At 49.5% G+C, this 15,730-nt stretch overlaps 2 protein-coding genes across 3 annotated transcripts in view; both read left to right on the top strand.

Annotated features, from left to right (window-relative positions):
- The window catches only part of IGSF9 (immunoglobulin superfamily member 9), a 28,007-nt gene extending 25,359 nt beyond the window's left edge, over window positions 1–2,648 (top strand). Inside the window, 3 exon segments of the mRNA XM_069062878.1 lie at window positions 551–1,399; window positions 1,678–1,805; window positions 2,159–2,648. Of these exon segments, the coding sequence (XP_068918979.1) occupies window positions 551–1,399; window positions 1,678–1,805; window positions 2,159–2,337 (1,156 nt within the window). The 3' untranslated portion in view covers window positions 2,338–2,648.
- Window positions 1–12,383, top strand: part of TAGLN2 (transgelin 2) — a 343,906-nt gene extending 331,523 nt beyond the window's left edge. The window contains exons 1-6 of one of the 2 annotated variants that reach the window (XM_069062877.1): window positions 3,873–3,940; window positions 7,017–7,102; window positions 9,550–9,751; window positions 10,593–10,767; window positions 11,184–11,286; window positions 11,444–12,383. In XM_069062877.1, the coding sequence (XP_068918978.1) occupies window positions 9,572–9,751; window positions 10,593–10,767; window positions 11,184–11,286; window positions 11,444–11,585 (600 nt within the window). In that variant the 5' untranslated portion in view covers window positions 3,873–3,940; window positions 7,017–7,102; window positions 9,550–9,571 and the 3' untranslated portion in view covers window positions 11,586–12,383. Of the gene's footprint in view, window positions 1–3,872; window positions 3,941–7,016; window positions 7,103–9,549; window positions 9,752–10,592; window positions 10,768–11,183; window positions 11,287–11,443 lie in introns of those variants that run through there. The other variant, XM_069062876.1, reaches the window with a different exon arrangement.
- Window positions 12,384–15,730: the final 3,347 nt, after the last annotated feature.

The following is a 15,730-nucleotide window of genomic DNA, read 5'->3' as shown; positions in this document are numbered from 1 at the left end:
TCTCCTTTGCCTTAGGTGGGGGAGCAGTTGGTAGGGCCTTGGGGGAGGGGGCTTGACTGGGACAGAAGCAGTTTGAAGCAGATCAGATGGGGGGCCTGAGGAAGGGAAGCTCCACCTTTAAGCCTTCCCACTGGCCAGGGTCATCGTGCCAGTCAGGACCCAGGCTTACCACTCTCCCTAGGCTAGTCTTCTTTTTCCTTTAAACCAGGGGTTCTTAACTTGGAGTCCATGAACTTTTAAAAAAGAATTATAACAATTCCAATAGAATTGGTTTCCTTTGTAATCTATATGTTTTATTTTGTGAATTTAAAAACATTATTCTGAGCCCGGGATCCATAGGCTTCACCAGACTGCCAGGGAGGCTCATGACAAAAATGGTTAAGAACCCCTGTGCAGACACTGGCTTTGCCTCCTGCCTTCATCTCCTTGGCATTGTCTTGGCCTATTCCAAATCTCCCATCTCCCATCTCCCATCTCTGGCTTCTGGGTGGTTAGAATCATTGTGTCCCCTCCATGCTGACATGGGCACTGATGCCCTCCCCCTCCCCAGTTCTGCTCCAGGCTCAGGCAGCCCTGACAGTGTGGTGAAGCTGAAACTCCAGGAGTCCCCATCTCTCAGCCTTCGACAAAGCTTGCTATGGGGGGAGACCAGCCAGCTCCCCAGTCCTCCTGCCCAGCTCCTGCCTAGCCCACTGCCCCTGGAACCAATCTGCCGAGGCCCTGATGGGCGATTTGTGATGGGACCAGGTGCTGGGTCCCCCCAGGTTTCACTGACCCAGATCCAAGATGAGCCCCAAAGCACAGGCTATTGCCAGGCTCACTCACGTGACTGCAGCAACAGCAGTCCCAGTGGAGTGGCCCAGCCCCTTTACATTGCTGACATCAGTCCTGTGGGCCCACCACCTAGCCCCCTGCCAGCCCCTGGCCCCCTGCTCCAGTATTTGAGTCTCCCATTTTTCCGAGAGATGAACGTTGATGGGGACTGGCCCCCTACTGAAGAACCCAGCCCTGCCCCACCTCTTGACTACATGGACACCCGGCCAGGCCCTGAGGCAACTCTCTCTCGACCTCTGGGCTCCCCATTAGGCCTCCCTAAGGCAGTTCTGCCTGGGAGCAGGGTCAGTGGACCGGGCTCTGACTCATCCTACACTGCTTTGGCAGACTGGACCCTTCGGGAGAGGGGGCTGCCTGGGCCTCCCCCCACTGTGCCCAGAGGCAGCCTCACCAGCCAGAGCAGTGGGAGGGGCAGTGCCTCATTTTTTCGCCCACCCTCACTGGCCCCCTCTCTTGGGGGCAGCTACCTCAGTCCCCCCTCAGGGGACACTAGCAGTTGGGCCAGTGGAGGAATGGGTCTGGAGAGGTGGCCTCGGAGAGAACATGTGCTGACTGTCAGTAAGAGGTGAGGATGGTCTCTTCCCCACCCAGGGTCCCAATCCCTGATCCCCTCTCCCTTTTCTGTTGCCCTTCCATTTCTCTGTCCTCACTCTTCCTTCCTTGTACCAGAAACTTGATTCACCCCTCTTCTTAGGTTCCTCTGAAGTAGTGGTTAGTCCCTGATTATGGGCATTCCTCTGAGGCAGAGGGCACCTTCCATAGCCATTTCTAGGTGAAGGGGGTACATACTGTCCTGAACTGTTCTGCTCCATCACCAACATGTACACAATCATATGCCTACAGGAGGAACACTTCAGTGGATGAAAACTATGAGTGGGACTCTGAGCTTCCTGGGGACTTGGAACTGCTTGAATCACTCCAGCTGGGGCAGAGGGGTGGCGGCCCTCGGGGCCAGCCAGAACTGAAACGAGGTGCGGGAGAGCCCAGGGCAGAGCATCAGCTCCCAGCTTCTGCATCCTTCCCAGCTCAGCTCCCTGGCTGTATCTGCCCCATGATGTTCTGTTCCTACCTCTCCAGCCTTGGGTTCAGCTTGGGGCCTGCTTGTTCTCCACTCCCAGCCAGAGTTTAGTATGTAGTCGTACCTCTAGTCTCTCTGTTCTGGGATAATAGGATATTCCTTGTCTTACTCTCACAAGGGAAGTTGGCTTAGGTACTTTCTCTTTCATGTCCCTCACTCAGCTTGTCACTTGAAGCTTTTGTATCCTCTAAATCTGTTTCTTAAAAATCTTTCCATCTCTTGCTCCCCTGCTTCATGATCTCACAGGCTCCAAGGAGTCAGAGGAGTGTACCTGGGGTGCTTCCCACCCCCCTGGACCAGAGGAACGCTGCGCTGCTCTCCGTGAGGAATTCTTGGCCTTCCGACGTCGCCGTGATGCTACCCGGGCACGGCTGCCTGCTTGCCGGGACCCCATCAACCACCCTGAGCAAGCCACATTGCTATGAATGCTTGGTAGTGGTGGGACAAGGACCTATGGGCAGGGTTGGACAGGGACACCTGCAGGGGTACTGGGGGCATTGATAATACCCCCCCCTCCCAACTAGTACCCAGGCAGAGACACTGGCTGGGTGGGGGAAAGGATGTGGGTAGCACTATCTACCTTAGGATGAATTGGGTTTCCCCAAAGGGGCCTCTCCTCCCCCCAGGGCAGAGAGGGAGGAGACAGCTACAGAGATCTCAGGTCTGCCCTTGCCCCTTCTGTGTGAGTGAGACATGGGGAAAGTTTTTACAAGCAATTAAAGAGAGACTGAGAGTATTTTACTTGTGTGTTGTGCCTGGCTTTGAAGCTTGAAGGAGGGAGAGGTGGGGAAGAGAATAGGACCATGAATGGTAGGGATGGGAATCCCCCAAGATGAGTGCAACATGAGTCCCTCTCCAGCAGGGGACCAGACCCAAAGCTGTACTGAAAGGGATCCCGGAAGGAATTCTTGTCCCAGCAACTGCTGTCTCCTTCAGTCTCAGTTCCAGCCTTACCTCTCTGCCTAAAAAGGCTGAGTCCCTTCTGAGTCCCCTCTGAGGATACTTCCTTGCCACAACCCACCTTTTTCCATCCTGCAAATGTGCTAAGGAGTAATAAATGAGATGAAAAAAGTGGTGATGGAAAGTGGGAGAGGAGAGTCAATCCTGAGCTCTCAGAAGCCAACCCTACGCCTGCCTCTGGGGCCCCAGGAAGGAGAGAGTGACATCACTCTATTACCACCTGTCCAGGCTTGAAGAAGGTGGCAGGGCAGGGCAGGCCAGGCCAAGCAAACAGAATAGGATCGACTCCTTGGCCTGAAGAGCCAGGAGTTGGGGTAGTGACGAAATAAAATCAATAAACAATTATTAAGCACTTACTTGCACCAGGCATTGTGCTAAAAGGCTTGGAATATAAAGGCAAAAACAGTTCCTGCCTTCAAGGAGCTCACAGTCTAATAGGGGAGATATTAATATTAAGGGGACCGGGAAAAAGCTTTTTGCAGAGGGAACGAACTAATTGAAACCAGAGGCCCTGGACTTCAGTCTTGACTGCCATTTCCTTGGACAATTAGCTTCTCGGATTTCAGTGACCTCCTCTGTTATCTGGACTAGAGTTCTAAGGGCCTCTTTACCACTCCAAAGTTCATGATTTTACGATCCTCTTCCTAATCAGACTTTATTTCTATTCCCATTCGGCATAATGGAGAGGAAGAAGAGAGAGTTGTCTTGGAGTGTGCCTCAGTTTCCCCATCTATTCTACTTATCAATATGTATACATAAGGGGTGGCAGGATTTGTCGTACCCAGTATTTGAGCACTCAGCTCCTAAGTTTCCCAGTTAGACCCAAATCCCTGGCATTGCTAATGGAATCTGAGGGGGGTACCTCCCCAGAGTCCCAGACCTCGACATAGCGCCCCACTGCCTTCTATGCCCTGTGCCTTTAAATCTTCGCCCTCGCCCCGCCCTAGGCCCGCCCCTTGGCCTAGGCGGGATCTGTCTGAAAACCCCCCGCCTCAAGAAGCCCAGTGCCACTCACTGAGCGCCGCGCCCCAGCCCGTTACTCTCTCCATCCACCGCCTCGCGGTAAAGGTGAGCGCGTAGGGCCGGGAGGAGGGGAAAAGGGAGGGCAGAACTGGGCAGCATGGGAAGCCTCAGGTGGCTGAGCTGTGGGTCACTCAGAGCAGGGCTCAGGGTCTGCTCCGTGCCCTGTGCCGCCCTGCCTGTACTCTGGCTTGGCTCCGCGCTAGGCTAGCTGGGCAGGTAGGGCAGGGGCGGTGGCCCTTGCTCTGTGCGCTGCGCTTGGGTTTCCCTGGTCCAGAGAACTTGGGGTCCGTGCCCCGGGCAACAGGAGAGATCCGGGCGAAGAGCTGGCTGCGACTTTGAGAAGGGAGGAAGGGGAAGGTGAAGGACTGGCACGGGAAGGGACCGGGTATAAGTACCGGTGCCTTGCCCATGCCTGCCCGTTAGTACCCTTCTTGAGACTGTCCTCTTGGCTTTCCTTGACCTCAGGCACTTAGGTTCCCCCCCATGCATTTCTCACTTATCTATATTCGTGGTACACGTGTGGAGTGCTATCCTCCGTTCTCCAAACTCTTGGCTGACTTTCTTCTTGCCAACTTTTCTCTGGAGTCTGGCACCGCCTGATTTCAGGCCTCCCAACAGGGACGTGTCTATGCCAGGGCTCCTGGGGTAGGACTAGGTTAGTACCTGGGTTGCCTCAGTAACCTTATTCTTTTTTCGTATTAAGACCTAGGCCACTACTTTGATCTCATCCCTCCAGAATTATTGGGGAGGGGGGGGCTTCCTTCTATACTGAGGAGACCTGGTTGCAGCCTGACCGATCTTTCTCCTGTGGCCTTGGATTGGGGGGAGGGGGTCTGCCCCTTCCCCACCCCCATGCCCCCTGCTGCTGGGAAAGCCTCTGGCCGTGGCTGTTGGGCGGGCTGACTGCCCAGACCACTGCGTCACCCTGGCGGCGGGTGAGTCATCTCTCAGTAACGGCCAGGGTGTGGTTGGGAGGGGGGGGGGGGGTCGGCCGAGCGGCATGGTCTAGGGCGGTCCGGGGGGGGGGGGGGGGGGGGGGGGGGGGGGGGCCGGGGAAGGTAAGGATTAGGGAAGGCAGGGGGCCGGACGTCTCAGGCAAGAGAGGGATTAGCCCTCCTTCTGTAGATACGGGAATGGGAGAATATAGAGGGTAACAGATCCCCTGGCTAGGGGCCACTGATATAGTTTGGGAATTGGGGTGGGAATGAAGATGAACCATAGTCTGAGAGGCTGAAATAGCTTCCTACTCCCTGTTCTTACTACCTATCCAAGAGGTACCCATCTGGAAATTGGCCTAGGGGTGCACCATGCATTGCCTGGTATATCGCTGGTGCTTAATAAATGCTTCTTGATCCTTTGACTTACTGGCTCCTAGCGGGAAAGGGTAGTGGTGGGACTTGTGTGTGGGAGGGACATTATGGATTTCCCCTCACAGCTCCTTAGTACAGCCTTGAATTTCCCATTCCTATCTTCTGATGAATGGAAAGGGAGTGGAGATGTTGGGGTGGAGCAGAACCTGGAGGGCCCTCTGGACCCCAGAACCAACAAATCCTCTTTGTCTTCCTTCCCCCTCGCTCCCATCCTGCCTCTGCCTTCCTGTTCCCTCAGGGCTAGATCCTGACCTCATTTACTCCTCTGGGAATTTTCTTTTGGACATATTGGTACTAGCCCTAAACACGACTCCCACTCCAGAAGAACCCTGATTCCTTGTACTCTTTCCCACAGCTGACTGGCCTGGGGGCCATATGAAAGAATCTCCCTGCTTGTTCTAAGGTGACCCTAGCTAGTAAATGCTTCACAACGTGGTGGTGCCACCTTCTCCTGACTCCAGACTGTTCTCAGAGCCTTCTCAACCTTTGTCTGGGAGGAATTGTCTTTGTGCCCTGCCTGGCGCCCCCACCTAGCCCCTTGTCCTATGTTTAGTATACAAAACCCATAGCAACAGCCCCCGCCTGACCTCCGGGGCCCCCCCCCACCCCTTCTCCACCCTAGCACACCCTCCTCCCTCCCAGGCCGTGTGGCTTCCTGTTTGTGTATCTCTAGCTTTCTCCACTGGGGGCAGGGGGACTGCCCTGTTGGGGACACTGTAATCAGACCCATACTGCCTTTCCATCTCCCTTCCTTCTTCCTGCCCCTCTTATCCCTTCACCCTACCCTGTGAGCAGATTCCCACTCCTTCCTTCTATGGTCCCTTTCAGCATGATCTGGGAAATTGATTCACCCTTCTTCCTTCATGGCCCTTAGTATGGCTTTTCCTCTTCCCCTGGCTTTGCGATTGGGGCTTGAGGGATGAAAGGAGAACAGTATAGGGCCCTTGGCTTATTCTGAGGCTGGGCTTGAATCAGGTGATTTGATTTACCTATTCCTCCAGCTCTTAGTAACTTGGACGTCAGGTTCTTGTCAGACTTACTGGGTTAGGCTCGAGGTCCTTCCTGTCTTTTCCCCTTTAACTTCCCACTCCCATACACTGTCCCTCCTTGTGCAGCTGTGAGTAGTTCTAATGTTCAGATCTGCCCCATTTCCTTCCTCTTAACTGTCCTTCCATATTCCTGAGCTATCCAGCTGCTGGCTTTCCATGTCTACTCTGGTTTAGGCATCTACGAGGACCCCACACTGACTTTCTAATTCAGCATGTCCTCCCCTCTGGACAGAAACCCACTCTTTTCCCGTCCAGGGTAGGAGGGGCAGTCCAAGGGGTTTGCTGCCAGGGTGGGCCTTTTCACCCTTAACAGCCCAGCCGGAGCTTGTCAGCTTACGCCTATGATACCTCCTTCCTCCCTTCAGCCAGGATGGAGAAGGGAGGAAGAACAGCTGTTGGCCAGGATGGTTCCTTCCCAGGGCCCCTCCCTGTAGCTCTGGCACCATAGAGTGGCTGGGGCTCCAGAACATAGCAGACACTGCAGCTGGGGCCCCCAATCCTTTGCCAGCTGTGGCCCAGGCCCAGGACAGTGAAGGGGAAGTGGTACCTCTGAATTCCTCCCCTCAGAGACAATTTGGTACCGAAGTTCTGTGCCTGGTTCAGCCCTGGGAGGATAAAAAGATCTATCTGGGCATTACTTTCCCTTTTTTCCCCACCCTCTGTACTTGAGTTAATTATTTTCTTACCTGACTCTTCCCTCAGGCTGTGCCTTGGTGATCCCTGGGCCATTTAGCACTGAACATGATGCTGATCTGAGGACCAGGCATGCAAAACTGAGTTGATCCTAGGTGAGGGGGCTCAGAACTTGGCTTGGGAGAAAGAAGTAGGGGGCTTACCTCTTCAAAAGGGATCCACCTTAGGATTTCCTTCTCCCCTTATCTCCTCTTCTACCATTCTTTTAAAGCCTTCACACTCTCAAGGAAAGGTTGGCAAGCACAATGAACTTTGGAGAAGGAAAGGAGAATTGTTTCCTTCTTCAAACCTTGTTCCCCAGAAGACTTGACCAGATTCCTCAGCTCTGTCTCCTTTCCCAGCCTCTCCGCTCTTAAAGTTGATGAGGAGATTGGGTTAGGGTGCAGACCAGAAGTTATCATTCTTACTGTCTTGGCTTTCTCTTGGGGGGAAAGTTGTGTGTATTGGGGGTAGGGAGGATGCTTGTTAATGAAGTTAAAAATAGCTGATTTTAAAACCTTCTTAGCAGGAAGTATACTGTAAAATTTGATAAACTGGGATAGGAAAGAGGGTTTAGATAGTGAAAAGATGCTGAGCTACTGATTCTCCAGGCAGAGAAGCCTTTATAATTCCCTGGTGCTTGGAGTTACTGCTGTTCCAACCTCTTCACCACACTCATATCTCAAGAAGGAGGAAGCTGTTAGGGGTATGTGTTCTGGTTACCTTGCATGTTGCCATAATGAATTCAGAACCCTCAATTGGATCCCACTAAGGAAAGCTGGAGTAGGAGGATGAGGGTAGTAGATAAGGATGGTTGCCCACCTCTGAGGCTTGGTCCATGGGCTTTTGAAACTATTGCAATAAAGGAGGCAATTTCTTTTTCTTTTTTTTTTTTTTTTGAGGCAATTTCTTAGCACACATTTGTTCCCTTACCTGGATACTGGCAGCTGCCCTGGCAAGGAATGCCCTTTGTAGTGTAACCCTAGAGCAGGGGTGGGGAACCTGCAGCCTCAAGGCCACATGTGGCTCTCTAGGTCCTCAAATGCTGCCCTTTGACTGGATTTGGACAAAGGGCTGCACTTGAGGACCTAGAGGGCCACATGTGGCCCCGAGGCTGCAGGTTCCCCATCCCTGTCCTAGAGCTATCTTCTAATTCTGGGGATAGAGGATTCTGAAGGAGAGCATGGGAATGATATGGAAACTTGTTCAGGGGCAATAGATTTGTACTGGGCCTGCCTAGACAGGTATTCGGGCACTGGACCAAGGCAGGGGGTGGGAGGGTGAGGATAGGCAGCCCCTTGGCACAGTGTGGAGGTTCTAGCTCAGGCTGGCAGACAAGAAACCACCTAACCACTTTCCCTTCTATCCCTTTGACTCATGCTTCTTTCCACCTTCAGTCCCTTAATATCCATCCCATCCAATTAAGGGAAACTACCCTCACTTGTATTCTGTAGAAACATACCATTCTGGAGTCCTTAGAAAGGAAGGGTAAGAGACCATTCCTCTCCTGTAAATCAACTGTCTGTCAGCCTTGAGCCGTTTACAATTGTAAGCTATGCCTGGTTCTGTTCCCTCTACTGGACTGCCTTCTAGAATATCTAGCTGTCCTCATCACCCATCTAAATGCTACCTGTTTTTCCTGGCCAAGTCCAAGTCTTCGGTGTTCCATGATGACATTCTTTACTTCCCTAACCCCACTACATATCTTCTCAATGCCAATAGCCTATAAAGAGTCGGTACTACACAATTCAACCTGAATTACAGAGTTTGCTGTAATGTGTATGGACGCTTGCCTTTCAAACTTCAATAGAATGTGAGTTCCTTCCTTCAATAGAATGTACGCTTCTTAAGGGCCAGACCTATTCTTTTTGCTTTCTTTTGTTTTTATATTCCTAGCAACTTGCCTAGTGCTAAATAAATGCCAGTTGGATGTGTGAATGGATTAATCCTTCAAGGCTGGGTTTTCTCTTACATTGCCCACAGGGTCCAGCATGGAACTAGGAACATAATAATCTCTCAGGAAACGTTTATTGATTGACTACCTAAGTTCATTTGCCCAGTCATACAAATCAGGCCCCACTGCCATTGCTTCCTACTCTATTGTTCCCAGTCCTTTCCCCCAGCAAAGAGAAAAGGGAAGGAGAGACCTGGTTAAGATGAGTAGAGTTGATTACTGTTCAATCAGTAAATTTGCCTACAGTATCTGACCTGTGGATGAGATGCCATTAGCCATGTACCTTGGAGGATATTATCTGGGTATGGGTTATATCTTCTGCCCTGCAGGGAACAGTATAAGCATTTACTACATGCCAAGCATTGGGGATAGAAACCAAAAATGAAAATAGTGCCAGCCATCTGCGAGCCTACATTGTACTGGAATATAATGGAATAACTTCTAATCTTAAAATCTGCTGTATCTGTGTGACCTTAGGAAAGTTTTTATCTCCTCTGGGCCTCAGTTTCCCTGTATTGAAAATGAGGAAGTGGAGTTAGAGCTAGAAAGGTCACTAGAGAGAAGGCTCAGTACCTCTACTTAACTTGAATATGGGGTGTCTCCTCCTAGATACCTGCATCACCATCTCAGAATGGCCAACAGGGGACCTGCTTACGGACTGAGCCGGGAGGTACAGCAGAAAATCGAGAAGCAGTATGATGCTGATCTGGAGCAGATTCTCATTCAGTGGATTACCACACAGTGCCGCAGGGATGTTGGGCGGCCACAGCCTGGGCGAGAGAATTTCCAAAACTGGCTCAAAGATGGCACGGTGAGAGCTGGGGTTCAACACATGGAATCAGCAGGGAGAGGAGAGAAAAATATAACTTAGATTTCTACAGCATCTTATGATTTGTAAATTGCTTTGTAAACAGTATCTCACTTGATCCCCAGAGGGCATAGAAAGAGTTCAGAAGAGGGGCGGCCAGGTAGCACAGCAAGTAAGAGCACCGGCTCCAGTGTTGAGAAGACCTGGAGATCAAATCCCGGGCTCAGACGCTTAGCACCCACCCAGAAACACCTGGCCGTGTAACCTTGAGCAAGTTACTTAACCCCAATTGCTTAAAAAAAAAAAAAGAGTTCAGAAGGGTTCTAATAATGCACTGAGTATGCAAGTTGAGCCCGGAAGGGAAGGACCCAAGTTGACCACTTAGGAATTGGCAGCTCTGTGGAAGAGGAAGCTGAGAACATGGGTACTCTTTCTCAAGGGTTGTTAGACCCGGGGGTGGGGTGGGTGGGTGGGAGAGAAGTGGGGGGTTCTACTCTGCTCTCTTCACTGAGCATAGGGTGAGAATGATCAAATGTTCTACAAGAAAACTTGTAGAATGCCAGGATGGGGACTGGAGAGCTGTTGTGTTCTTGGGTAGTGTTCTTTAAACAAGAAATTCCTACTCTTCTCAACTGATCTTGGTACATTCACCTAAATGCTCCTATGGAGACAATTAGAGTCTTCCCCAGGGATACAGGGTGTCATTCTTGCCCTTCGTCTTCCTCCTCTTCTGACCCCAGGAGGCAATTTTGGGCCTAGATAAAGCAGGCCAGAAAAATTGGTCTGCACCATCTATCCACTGGGGGATGGATTCCCTTTCATGCCAAGTCTTGCCTTCATCCAGGTGCTGTGTGAGCTCATCAATGGGCTATACCCTGAAGGCCAGGGCCCGGTAAAGAAGATCCAGGCTTCAGGCATGGCCTTCAAACAGATGGAACAGATTTCTCAGTTCCTACAGGCAGCAGAGCGCTATGGCATCAATGCCACTGATATCTTCCAAACTGTGGACCTCTGGGAAGGTGAAACAAAGGCTACATGGCATGGGGATGGGCTGAGGGCTGGAAGGGGAGGCTGGATGTGGTGGTGGTGGTGGTGGTGGTGGTGAGAGGGTGATGGTGGGGTTCTGACATCACCTTGGGTTTGATTTGGGTCTAATTTAGCTCAGAGGCTGGAGACTGGCCCAAGAACAGTTTTGAAGGGTGGTAGCTTTGTGGTTGGGGAATCAGATTGGATTCAGGTTACTGATGGGCAAGGATTTAAAGACCAGGTTAGCATTTTGAAGGAGAGAGAAGAAGGAAGGGGTAGTCATGGTTTGAGGGGACTGGGGAAGAAGAGTAAAGGATTCAATGGGATGGTCTCTCCTTCCTAATATTTTGGGGGAGACTCAGGGTCCTCTAAGGTATCTAGATCTCCAATGTTCCCTTCTCATTCCTAGGAAAGAATATGGCATGTGTGCAGCGGACACTGATGAACCTGGGTGGGCTGGCAGTGGCTCGGGGTGATGGGTTCTTTTCTGGAGATCCTAACTGGTTCCCTAAGTAAGTAATGGGACATTCCACCCTCCCCAGGGTGGGTGGGAAAATTCTTGCCTACTTCCCTTCCATAAACGGGGTGGCAGGACTTACTCTGACATCTCTGGATTTCCCCCTTGCCTAGAATTTCCCTCGTGGCTGACCCTGTCTTTTCTGCCACCAGGAAGTCCAAGGAGAATCCCCGAAATTTCACAGATAACCAACTGCAGGAGGGCAAGAATGTCATCGGGCTGCAGATGGGCACCAACCGTGGGGCCTCTCAGGCAGGCATGACTGGATATGGGATGCCACGCCAGATCCTCTGATCACCACTCTTCCTCACCCTCCCTTGAATGGTTAATATATTTCTAGCAGTGACATTCCTAGGAAGCCCGTGGAACTCTCAAGTCCCTTCTGTTCCAGCTCTTCCTCTTCCCTGCCTACTCCTATCCATTGGTGGCACTGCTTCTCCTGTTGTGGCTACAGGTGCTGAGCAATGCCTTCTTACCTTGAATTTACTGTAATACACTCCCTGTCCCCCAAATCAGCAAAACTGGACCAACCCCCCATCCTCCCTTCTCCTGGACCAAAACTGGGGAGTACTGACCCCTTCAACATTCCTGTTCATTCTCCCACCCTGGTTTGTCGTCTCATTTGGGAATTTTGCACCCATACAGCCATTCTTTAGGCCAGGGTTCAGGGCACTGCCTTGAAAGGAGCTGACATGGGACCAATTTCTCTTCTACAAGGTCGTTCTTCCTGCTCCCTCCACCCCCAGCCTTGCTACTGTGGGGATTTAATTTATAGGGAGGGGCCTATGGTGGCTGCTGTCCTGGCCACAGCTGGACTTTGAAAGCCACACATCTGGGTAGGCCTCCCCTTGGCAGGGGCCTCTTTTTCCCTTGGTCCCTCCCTTCTTGGCATTCCCTTTTGCCTGTTCCCTTCTTTATCCAGTGGCCTGAGACAGGATTAGGGGGGAGGGGATGTCCAGGGAGGTGGATTGGCCTTGCCTTGTCTTCTCTCCTCCGTCCTTCCCCTCTTCCACAAAAGGCCCACCCAAAGTCTGAGACTTGAGGAATGTGAATTGCTGATCTGAATAAAGATTCCCAGTCTTTGTAAGATGTAGCCTGGCTGTGTCTGAGGGAGCTACAATGTAGATGGGAGGGAGAAGGGGAGAAGGGTGCATGTCAGAAATGGAATTAAGAGAAGGCAGGGATAAGGGAAATGACCCTGGAAGGGGAGGGGATTTTCAGGCCTGTTTCTTCCTCTATAAAATGCAGGGGCTGTTCTGTATGGTATCTTAAGTTCCCAGATCCTATGCTTCTAAGCTCACATCTCCACTTTCCCTTAGAATATCTCCCTACTTTAGAACAAGGGTGGGAATTAACAGGGACCTACCTCTAAGTTGTTCCTGGGGTAGGAACTGTGGTCAGTGGGAGACATGAATTTTGGGTCTCTGGGAACCATCCCAGGCAAACAAGTGTGTTTGTCCTTTTCTTCTCCACTAAAATGGAATTGGGAAGGCTGTAATGTTTTGGCAGTGACCTCTTTCCCAAGTAGGGTCAAATGAACTATTTGTCTCTACAGCCTGCCCCTTACCCACGTGAGCCCCTTCTACACTCCCATAGGCTTGGCACAGCCCTCAAACCTGGCCACTCCAGTACTTGGGAAGAAGACCTTGTTGGGGAAGAACAGTTATGTCTGAATAAAATACTGAGAGGCAACATAATGTAGTGGGCAGAATATTGGATTTAGAGTCAGAAAAGACCTAGGTTCAAATCCTATCTCGAATATTTACTAGCTTTGTGACCTTAGACAAATCACTTAAGTTCTCTGAGACCTTGTTTTCTCATCTGTCAATTGGAGAAAATAATATCACTTGCCTCCTAGGGTTTCTGGGAAGATTAAATGAAGTAATATGTCTAAAACACATTGTAAATCATAAAGTGCCATATAAATCTTAGCTTTTATTTTTGCTACCTACTTATGAGGTTGTTGTGAGGCCCAAATGAAGTGGCTTTAAAGCACAGTATAGTTACTGTCTCAATTTCGATATATCATGGGGCAGAATAAGAATTTAAATAGGAATTTTTGGGTAGTTTTGCAGAAGCCACGAATGACAAGTGAAGGTTGGCAGATGATACTAAAAAAGGTTAGAAACTCAGAAATGCATAAAATATATGTATAGTATTGTATAATGTCAACCCACATTTTACAATAAAATGCTGTAAACACTCCATAAAAGAAAAGGAAAAAATTCAGATGAAGGGAAGACCAAAAAATTTTATATGGATTTTTCAGATATTGGGGGTGCCATGATATGGAAGGGCTAACTATAAATATCAATAACTGCTAGAGATGTCCCTTGGACTAGAGAAACTGGCACGTATCCACTGGAAAATAAGACTGCTTGAGAGGCGGTACTCAGAACGTCTCTGTCGCCTTCATTTCTGGTGTGGGAGAGCCCCAGTCTGAAACAAACATTTATTAAGTGCCTTCTGTGTGCAGAACACCATACTCTGCACTGGGGAAATAAATGACCAAACTTGCCCTCATATAGCTTATATCCCAGTTAATAGGGTAGTGTTCATTTGCTCACTCATTGCTTGTATAGCATCTCTTAAGGTTCCCAAAATACTTCTTTTTATAACAACCCTTCAAAGAAGGTATTTAAGTCATACCATATCCCCTGCCACCCCCTCCATTTTATAGATGCCGAACCAAGATCAGAGAGCTTGCTTTAGTGGTAGGATTTGAAATTAAGTCCAGTGTGTTCCATCTTCCCTCTATATGGCTATTTACATATGTCTTTAGGTACAATACATGAAAGTAACTACAATATAAAGGGATTTGATAATAAGACCTGAGAGATATCGACCAAGTGCTGTACAAGGTTTGAGGAGCAGAAAAAAATGTAAATAGTTTTGGAGAATCAAAATGGCAGGTGCGGTGGAGTGAAAAGAACACTGACTCAAGTGAGAGTCCACAGGTTCAAATCTCTCCTCTATGACCTTGAGTAAGTCACTTAGTTTCTTCTGTAAAATCGAAAGATGGCCTCTGAAGGCCCTTTCAGCACTCGATTTATGAGCCTGTAAATTTTTTTTGAGGCAATTGGGGTTAAATGACCTGCTCAGGGTCACACGGCCAGTAAGTTTCTGAGTCTGGGTTTTAAACTCAGATCCTCCTAACTCTAGCTACTTAGATATCCTAAGCCTGTAAACTTTTGAGATAAACCTTAAAGGTCAGATAATGGGAAGAGTTTGGGTAGAAGAGAGGGACATTTCAGATACAGGACCTCAGTTTCTTTATAAACTTTAAACCTGGGATTCTTAACCTTTGTGTTTAAAGCACAATACAGTTATCCCTTCCATGCATCTCTTTGGAAGTCTGGTGAAGGCTGTGGATCCCTTCTCAGAATAAATTTTTAAATGTACGGAATAGGATATGTAGGATGACCAAGGAAAACAATTATATTGAAATACAATTTAAAGTTTAAATGGAGTGTGTTGGGTTAGATTATCTCCCAAGGTCCATTCCAATTCTAAATCCTATCATTCCCTGAGGAAGGCATGAATGTCTGGAGCAGGCTGTGACCAGCCCACAACTCAAGTGTGGTAATCCTATCTACAGTAAATATTGACTGAGAGTTGGGCCATCTCAGCCTGGTACATGCCTAACCCTTCGCTCCTCCCACATTCAGGGTTCCTGAAGTCTTCTCCCCAGAGCCAGGTGTTGTTACCCTCTTTCCCTCCCAAACCACCATTTAATGCTTCTAGTATTCTGGCCCACTTTGTACTTATGCTGTTGTTACAGTGTTGAAGGCTCTTGGGTAGAAATTTTACATCTCCCCAAGCTATTTTCATTCCATCATTTTCTGGTGACTTATTTTTCCCCAAGGGATATCTCTCCTTAGGAGAAAAGCTATCTTCCTAATTCCTGAGAGTGATAAATTAAGGGATAGCTTGGAATCAGGCCTCTTGGCCCCAGATATTTCCTTCCTTGTGAATAGCTATAGGGAGGATTGGCAAGAGGCTGAACTTCAAAGAGAGGGTGGAGCTGGATGGATACAGGAAGGCCAAAAAAGATATGGACACAAGACATCTAGAATTGTACATAACTATGCACAGCGAGGGGTTTAGTAATGATCCAGTAATACCAATACCTCACATATACTTCCAAACTTCCAATCCCTTGTGATTCCTCTACAGGATTTAGGGCCAGAGCTCTTAGCAATGAGACTGTTCTCTTTGATACTTGTTTCTCTTTAATAGACACCAGTGAGCCCTGTGAAGAAATTTCTCCTCTGACCTGACTTAGACCTGGACCTAGAAATTTTGAGACTTGGGATAAGAGGTACTAAAAGGGGAACAGGACACTGGCATAAGGCCTTGCAGGCAGAGGAAGGTCCACAGCTTTTCCTTTAAAATCTCTCTTTTCCTCTTCTCTTCCAGCAATGGGAGGGGGAGCTAGT

The sequence above is a fragment of the Petaurus breviceps genome, unplaced genomic scaffold (genome assembly GCF_028583685.1).
Source record: "Petaurus breviceps papuanus isolate PSGF00001 unplaced genomic scaffold, PetGlider_PUasm1.0 90510, whole genome shotgun sequence".
NCBI lineage: Eukaryota > Metazoa > Chordata > Mammalia > Diprotodontia > Petauridae > Petaurus > Petaurus breviceps.
Note: the sequence above shows the minus strand (reverse complement) of the source record. Positions and strands in the feature narration are given on the sequence as shown.